This window comes from Borostomias antarcticus (genome assembly GCF_949987555.1).
Source record: "Borostomias antarcticus genome assembly, chromosome: 5".
Taxonomy (NCBI): domain Eukaryota; kingdom Metazoa; phylum Chordata; class Actinopteri; order Stomiiformes; family Stomiidae; genus Borostomias; species Borostomias antarcticus.
Genome location: NC_140238.1, coordinates 4,963,849 through 4,973,035, shown reverse-complemented (window position 1 = coordinate 4,973,035; position 9,187 = coordinate 4,963,849). Strand labels below are relative to the sequence as shown.

At 40.6% G+C, this 9,187-nt stretch overlaps 1 protein-coding gene across 1 annotated transcript; it reads left to right on the top strand.

The window, feature by feature from the left end:
* Positions 1-268: 268 nt before the first annotated feature.
* On the top strand, positions 269-2,036 carry nkx2.4a (NK2 homeobox 4a; the record flags this gene model as incomplete). The annotated part of the gene is made up of 2 exons (XM_084439179.1): positions 269-638; positions 1,384-2,036. The coding sequence occupies 2 exons, from the start codon at positions 269-271 to the stop codon at positions 2,034-2,036; spliced, it is 1,023 nt and encodes a 340-aa protein (XP_084295305.1).
* Positions 2,037-9,187: the final 7,151 nt, after the last annotated feature.

Genomic DNA, 9,187 nt, shown 5'->3' with positions numbered 1-9,187 from the left:
AGCATTTTCCTCAATTATCATCCTGAAATGTCAATGACTATTGTTTGCTCGTTTAGGACGTTGCTCCGCCCCCATGTTTGTCGTAAACCTGGCTCCTGGCTACAATAAACCGGAGCTAAGAGCGCCCTGGGCTCGCCTCCTTCTCCAAGGCGATCAATCGGATCTCAGGCGTACTACAAGCACTCTCTTACGTAGACGATCCACAAGGAGAGAGCTGATACAACAACACGGTTGATCTGCTCAGCAAAATCTACCTGCTTTCTGAACCATGTCGTTGAGCCCAAAGCATACAACGCCTTTCTCAGTGACAGATATTTTGAGTCCCATCGAGGAGACCTACAAGAAGTTTGGTGGTATGGACGGCGCAGGGAACCTAACCTCTCCACTGGGAGCTTACCGACAGCCTCAGGTGTCTCAGACTGGCATGCAACAGCACTCCATGGGCCACAATGCCACCGTGGCGACCACCTACCACATGCCACACACTGTCTCCCAGTTCTCGCATAGCGCGATGGGGGGATACTGCAATGGAAGCATTGGCAACATGGGAGACCTCCCGTCGTACCAAGAAACCATGAGAAATAGCGCAGCAGCAACAGGGTGGTATGGCGCGAATACTGATCCAAGATATTCAACAAGTAAGTTGCCTTTTGGATTTTCGTTTGTTTTGACAGTTTTATGACTTGTCTCAACACAGTTATTTTTTAAACAAACTTTTTATAACATCCACATACTTTAATCTACACTACACCATCACCATCCCACAGCCCAACATTAGCCTACACCTGAGGATCTTCAACATATTTTTCAGAATCTCTAAAAACACATATTTTAACAAAATATTGCCAAACACGATTTCATTATTATTATTGTTATTATTATTAGGCTATTATTATTATTATTATTATTATTATTATTATGAGTAGTAGTAGTAGTAGTAGTAGTAGTATTAGTAGTAGTATTGTTGTTATTATAGTGTCTAAAAGTGTATTGCTGTCTAAAACGTTGCTGATATTATTATTATTTATTGTTATTGCTATTGCTATTATTATTATTATTATTATTATTAGTAGTAGTAGTAGTAGTAGTAGTAGTAGTAGTAGTTGTAAGCTAATAGTAGTAGTAATAGTAGCCTAGTAGCAGTAGAAGTAATAGTAGTAGTAGCAGCAGCAGCAGTATTAATAACTAGTATTGTAGCCTATAATCAAAAATAGATATTGTGTTACTAACATTACATTTAGGCTACATTTTGGCAATTACGCATGACATACAGTCAATGGTCACATAATTTCAGGAAGACATATACGTTAAAATGGCTGCTTATTGAATATGCGTATATGTATGTATATTTTTAAGTTTCTAGATTCATGGGACCTTCCACAGGTATGAACATGACTGGAATGGGGACGCTGACGGGTATGGCGGACGCCAACAAATCTATGCCACCTCTCCACGCAGCGCCAAGACGGAAGCGGCGGGTACTGTTCTCTCAGGCTCAGGTGTACGAGCTGGAGAGGAGATTTAAGCAACAAAAATACCTCTCAGCGCCAGAGCGGGAACACCTGGCGAGTATGATTCACCTGACGCCGACCCAAGTGAAAATTTGGTTTCAGAACCATAGGTACAAGATGAAACGGCAGGCCAAGGACAAAGCGGCGCAGCAGCTACAGCAGGACAACAACCTGTGTCAGCAACAGCAGTCACCGAGGCGCGTGTCCGTGCCTGTTCTGGTTAAGGACGGTAAGCCGTGTCAGAACGGTTCCAACACGCCAACACCGAACCAGCAGCAGGTGCAGCAACAGCAAGTACAGCAACAGAACGGATCCGGGGTCGTGCTCCCAGCCTCGAGCAATGTCCTCAATCAACATCAAAACCAACAGGTCAACGCCTTGGTTCAGGCCCAAGACCTAGAGGAGATGTCACCTAGCCCCCCTTCCCTCCACAGCCAGATCAACATGGCCCAGATAGACACTTCTGCTGTAGACTACACCAATAACATGGTCAGCTCAAACCTCCTCTACGGCAGAACGTGGTAGGACCTACTGTCATTTTCCATTTTCTTTGTTAACCTGCGGTTGAGCCCAAAATCAAACGAGAGATATATCATGTTGATATATACAACTGTGGGAAAATGGCGCCCTTAGTGGCTAAGGGGACATCAGCTGGTCTGGGCACATTTTCTTGACATTTCTGTCAGGGAGACTATCTTTGAACATTAGGCTACACGAAATGGCTGCCCTGGAACCCGATTGTGTTGTTTCTGGACCTTTTGTAATCAATGTTATGGACTTCCTCATAATGTTAACGTAGTCAGTGTTGTTGAACAGGAATGCTGCTCCACTTTAGTGGGTCTGGGGAGGAATGGAGGCAGGTGGGATCAGGTATGAACTTTTTTCAAGGTACTAACCACCACTCCTTTGCGGTGATAACCTGGTATTTTATGCTATTAATATTGTAAACTAATGTATTCATTTAGACTTAAAGAAAGTAGGAACTGTATATTTGGCTAACACACAAGAATCCGTTTACCTGTATAATAGCCTACTTGTTTTACGTCGACTTTGTTTTTCTTTATTCTTTTGTAAGTTAAAACGAACAAATGCGTGATGGCTGCTGTATAGGCTATGTTTCAAACCAATTGAACGTTAACAATAAATCACTTGAAGTGTGAGCTATTCCTGACGAATTAATTTTTATAAAGATGTGGTTGGAGTGCGTTTTCATTATGGTGTGATTGAGACCAAATTGAGTTGGAACGCAAGGTCGATGGGGTAGCCAGCATTGTTCATGGGATTTTTTTGGGGGGGGAGAGGTAGCCTTGCAGCAAATATTCCCAATAGATTGATGCTACATGTGCATCATGGACTATTTTAAGTCTACAAATTAAATTTATATTTTACTAGGCTACAAGGTTATATAGACAAGTTCGGAATAACCCAATTAGCTATATTGTCTAAAACCTCACACATCATCTTTGTAATAGTTCAGTAGCTACTGCTGTCATTATAATCAACAGGACTCGTGCAGCATTATACCTGTTAAGTCATATATTTACTTATCAAATTATTCTAATTGGTCAATATTCTTGGAAGTGATATACATCCAGTTATTATCTAGAATGATTACAATGGCGTGCAATTATTGTGATGGCTAACAGAGAATCCCCTCTCCAAGCATGTGTGATATCATTACAAACGTGGAACTCGGGTAAAAAAAACACACCACCACCACCACAACAAAAACAACAACAACAAACCGAGGGATAGTCAGTTAACTTTAGGGCCTAGACTATTTTATTCAACTCGAAAATAAAATATAGGCCTAATATTATTGTTGTCGTTACTACTATCAATATAATAATATTACAATAACAACAACAACATTACTACTAATAATAATTACAAGAACAATCGCAACAATAATAATGGCTATTATTATTGTTATTATTATTATTATTATTAGTAGTAGTAGTAGTATATTATATAGTAGTATATATTAGTAGTAGTAGTAGTATTTTATTGTTTGCCAGAACCGATTTCAACTTCCAATGAATACCCTAATTGTGAAAATTTAGCTCAAACTAGCTCAAACCTGACCAAATAACTCAAACCTAATAGCGTAATAAATACAACAACCTTTAGGCTACTCCAGCATAGGCTACATACCTCAAAAGTATGAATGAAAGCCAACCTCTTGCTGTCCCAAACGGCTTGCCTTTGTTTCAATCGATACGTACAACAGTCAATGTAATTATTAGCCTACCCTAAAATGTTCCAATCCATATAACATTTTTCTTACCTTCATACTCGATGTTAAAACTGAAAGAATTATTTTCAGGACCAATTAATAATTCTAATCACCCCATAGCACACCGATGAAGGGTCAAAAACACAAACTGCAAAAAACCTCAGGCAGCTGAAATATGTTATTTCATATTGAAGCTGGTATGATATGGCCAATGCATAGTGATTGAACAAATTAACTAAAATGTTAAATCACCATTTAGTACTAAGTCAGTCAGTGAGTCAGTCTTTATTGCCTGTCTAGTCTTCATTATTTTGCAGGGAAACGCCTGATAACACACCATATACTAGCGTTCTATATCCACTGGTCATTGAAACCTGTTTGAAAATTGCATCTCAATAACAGTCATAATGACACCCAGTGATGGTGTCGGTGATGAAGGTGGCCCATCGCGGTGACTGCGTCCTCTCAACAAAGATCTCTAAGAGATTCCCATACCTTATAGCTGTATAATTGCAATCGATACCTAATACTATTGAGACTGTTTGGATCATAAATCAGAATCTGTGTGTGTTCAATGGAGAATTCATCACAATAACTGTCTCAAGCAAGTATAAAATGGAGACATATTAAAGACTGTGTTTAGGTTTGATTGAATTGATTGCAGTGTTTGGCGGTGGATCATGGTTGAAGGAAGGTGATGCTCTTCTTTCCTTCCCCATCAAGGTCACAGTGACATCCCAGTGACATGGTGCTCACTGTGGCTGGTAAAGGTGATGCCTTTGTGACGCCTCAGCTATAGTTTTCCATTCCATTTCCAGTTTGTTAGCTGAAGGCATTTGTACTTCTCATATCCTCTGCATCTCCTGGAGAACTACTTTGGTTATTATACACTGCCATCTGTATAATGTGCAAAATGTTGATGTGCAAAATGTGTTGCAAAGGTTCATGAATAAATAAAAAGCATATTGAAAGATGCAACATTATAGCATATAGTGTACACGTACAACACACCATATGTAAATGTCATGTTAATGTAAATAATTATGTGGCATCTACAATGCTGAATAATTCCTATATATCCTCAATGTATATTTAAACATGCCTTCATTCACGCACTGCAAAATAGATGCAAACATAAAGTTCTTTGTTTCATCAAAGAACAGAAATTCTCAAGCTCTATTCTTCCCTGTTAATTGCTGGATACAAATTCGTTCTTGCTGCTGAGTAGTTTGAATACAGCATGGGGCCTTGTCTGTGGTTTCTCTCCCATAATTCTACTTAATATGTCAGAAGGTCTGATCGCAGAGAAACCTTTTCAAGTTCTATTGATGTGTTCCTCAATTGGCCATGGTGACCTAGCAACCTGGTTGAGTGCTAATTGGCCAGAGCTTAACATCATTGGTCGTCCAGTTTACATAGTGACATATAAAGCAAGCCTGATGAAAATGTCTTGCTTTATAAAATGGTGGCCTTGATGATAGATTAGAAAAACATCCTTTGACTATTCATCATGTGATTTTTTTGTATGCATAAATGAAAGGTTTTTTATTCATAATTATAAAATGTCTTGTTTAACAACAGCAAATCATCAAAACATATTTTTTACTCCTTTTTAAGTAGGATGAAAAGACAAAAGATTAGATATTATATATTATTTTTATCCTTCTGCCAGCATCAAAATCTTTATCACTCCTCCCAAAATGAATATGTTAATTCGACCAGAAAAGTTATCTTGTTATCTTGCCGGTTGAATGCCATAAGCATGTCAGATGAAATAGATGGGAATGCAGTAGACAACAAACTCTTTAACTGGACTGGGTAAGGGCTAATCTGTGATCGAGATATTCTCAGTCTCTATGGACAAAGTACCCAGGAATTTGAAAAAGGTGCTATGAGTACCCCCCCCCCCCCACTCCATTTCTCCTTTTTTGCCAAAGATAGTCCCCAAATCTTGCCCCATGTGAAATCATTAGGAGACGAGCACTGCTTTTCATTGCAGTGGCAAAGGATGCTTTGAATTGGCTTGTTCTGAGAGAGTTTTTAATTAGTGTAATGCCCTCCAATTCTGGCAGGAAGTGAAATCTTTCCCTTTTTTATGACGGACATCATCCCTTACTCCGAGTTGTTTGGTGTGCATACAGAATGAGTGACTGTTGTTTGGTGTACATGCAGAGTGACTTACTGCAGCCCTATCTTTATGCTGCTTGCGGAAACCATCAGCTTTCAGGATCAAAGGAGCTTGTGCTCCAGGAAGCAAAAACTTTTCTAATTCTAGTCATTTTGAACTGGAAAAATAGCCTGCAAATAATCATCTTCCCACAGAATGAAAAACATTTCAAGGAGGTCAGAGGACTCAGAAAGCAATTCTCATTCTAATAGATTTCCATGAAATTAAATAAATGAGACCACATTTTACCATTGCCTTTGCTTTGAAGATAACATAGACTCACACACATGGAGGACTTGCATACACCAGCAATGATATGCTATTCGGGGGCTTAAACTGTCTAATTCCGTTGCTTGCTATGAATACATTTTCCCAATATGTGGCATTGTGCAGCCCAAGCAACCTTTTGAAGACTATTCTATTTCACTGCTAGATGGGGGGGGGGGGGGGGGGGGGGCAGAGGATGGGAGTGGGGGGGGGTGGGGGAGGGGGGTTGGTCACCATCCCTTATTAGAGAACCATGTCACATTCTCTCCAGTGCCCGCCTGCCTTGCCCGACTACCAGTAATCCCCCCTCCAAGTTCCCTATGCATGTTATTCAGTTCCCTTATAAGTAGTTAAAGAAACTGTTTTCAGTTGCCACTAATAACCACTGACCTAGAGTGACACAGGCCCACAATGGGTTTGTCAGGCCTGAAATGCTGAACCAAAGAAGCTGATTAGGAACTCAAGAGGTTTGAAGCAAGAATCAATGGTCGGTCTGTCCTGACGCTGTGCTTCCAGCATGGCGCTGATCATGGCAGAACACCATTAGTTATGCCTCATTAAGTCTTGCGAATCCCCTTTAAGGGAAATTTGTTTAGCCTGTCCAAAATCTACTACTGATTTCAACCCCTACTGTGGAGCTGTTCAGTTAGATCGGAGGCACACAATATAGGAGCAGGCCGGGAAATGAAAAACGCAAACAGAAAACACAACATACCAAGCTGTAACATGCACACTTAGCATAATGGCCATTTCGAGGTCAGACTGTATTTAAACATTAGCCTTGGATAACACATGGCAGCCTAAAAGTTAGTAAAACTTCATAGCATCCCATCAGTTGCATTCATTACTTCATACGCATTGTATTGTGAGCACGTCTATCTCATAGCAAAGCAAATATGGGCAACCAAGACAGTGTACAAATGTGATATCTGGCCAAGAATCAATCCATGAACATTTCAATGTGTGCTGATTATATAAACGTTGTACATACGGATTATATGATGTGAAGCTCTTTGTCAGCCATGAAAGTGGACAAAACCCCTGTGGTATGAACTACATATGGCCCTACTGAAGCCACAGAGGACAAGAGAGGACACATTCTAACCACTTCAAATCTCCATACAGCCCAGAAAGAAAGAGACAGACAGACAGACAGACAGACAGACAGACAGACAGACAGACAGACAGACAGACGGACATACAAATAGACAGACACAAACACACACACATACATTCTCTCTCTCTCTCACACACACACACACACACACACACACACACACACACACACACACACACACACACACACACACACGCACACACAGAGCTGGGATGAGGACTGTTTGACTCTCCATTCAATTACTTTACTCTCTTCATCAGTTATTTGAAATACTTGAAGGACACAGTTCTTTTTTGTTTTTTAAAATAGACTTTATCCCTTTAGATTTTTTTTTGTGTCAGACACTCACACCATCCTTGAGAAATTGTGTTGGGCCTAATTTGTTCCCAACGTAAAAGAATGAAGGCATTTTAAAGCACTTAATTAAGAGATGTGCCAACTAACATCCCTCTATGTTAGAATATCCGACAGTAGATGGGGAACTAACCACTCTGTCAGTTTTCAAAAGGCTGTTACTTAGTCAGAGGCCTTAGAATTTGTTAAAGATGCAGAAAAACAACATTCATGACAGAACACAGATGCCACCAGTTCAGGAGTTCTGAGCATTGGGTTTTGTTGTGCTTAAAAATCAAATAAACACTGAATGGGTTGTGTTGTGGGCTGAAGTATTCCAGGCCTTCCACGGCCTTCACAAAGCTGCACTTTTTAATTACTGAACAGCTCCTTCCCAACCCACTGTTGCCAAGGCAATGACCAGCTGTGCGTCCGAGGCCTGTTTGTTTGTAGGTGCAGGTTTGAAGAACAGTTCAACCAAGGCAGGCAGACGGATTTTGGGGATGAGATCCCTGTGTGTGTGTGTGTGTGTGTGTGTGGAGGGGGATATGCATGCATGTGTGTGTGTTAGCTACGTATTATGATCTAAGATCTTAGTGTTGACACGCAAACATACACACACAAATACGCATACACATACACTCTGTCTCTCTTTCTCTCTCTCTTTACACAAGACAATTAGGGAGACTACCACTCAATAGAGAGGTCTGTCAAATTAAGCCCAGACGGACCTAATCATTTCTGCAAATTTGACATTTGATAATCTCCTTGGCCCATACAGGGAAGAGTCTCCATCCAGGAGGCCCACAGGGCCACGGAGCCAAAGAGGACCACCCACTTTCTTTTCAATTATCATCTTGCAGCAACCTGTCTCCTCTCCAGCATTGAGAAGAAGACACTGACAGCACTCCAGAGGGAATTACAATTAGATGCCCGTTGTCCCCCTAATAAACTCCCAGACTGTAGCTCCAAATCCAAAATCTGTAGACCATGTGACCCTGGAGACAAACAGGATTACACACCAAATCCCATGTTCCCTTTAATTCTCTCTCTCGCTCTCTCTTTCTCTCTCTCTCCCTGAGTAATGACTATCAGTGGTCGCACAGCAGAAGCCACAGGAATCACTTGTGTACATACTGGCTGCAACACTGTATTTGAGGATTTGTCTAAAGACTTTGCTAGTGATGCATGAGGCTCGGCAATCCTGCAGGATAGGTTTGCGTAGCCTGCCTGTGCTTGATTTTAGTACAGATCAGGATTGTGTTGCTACAACGTAAACATTATAGCCTATTATGTGAATCTAAATATGACTTTGATTGGAGAAAAAATAATGTATATTGAATCTGACCACACTCAAAATCATTAATCTTGTTTCTAGTATCATCTGCCGGTTACATCAGTATAAGTAAAAAAAAGAATGTGTCTTGGGACATCAATTAGGCCACAATCCACAAGGGACAAAGGCTATGTTTCAGATGGAGGCCATATTGGTTTCTGAATGCGCTCAAGTGTTTATTTGCTCTGCTTTAACCAGCTGGCCATATAGGGCCAGAAAA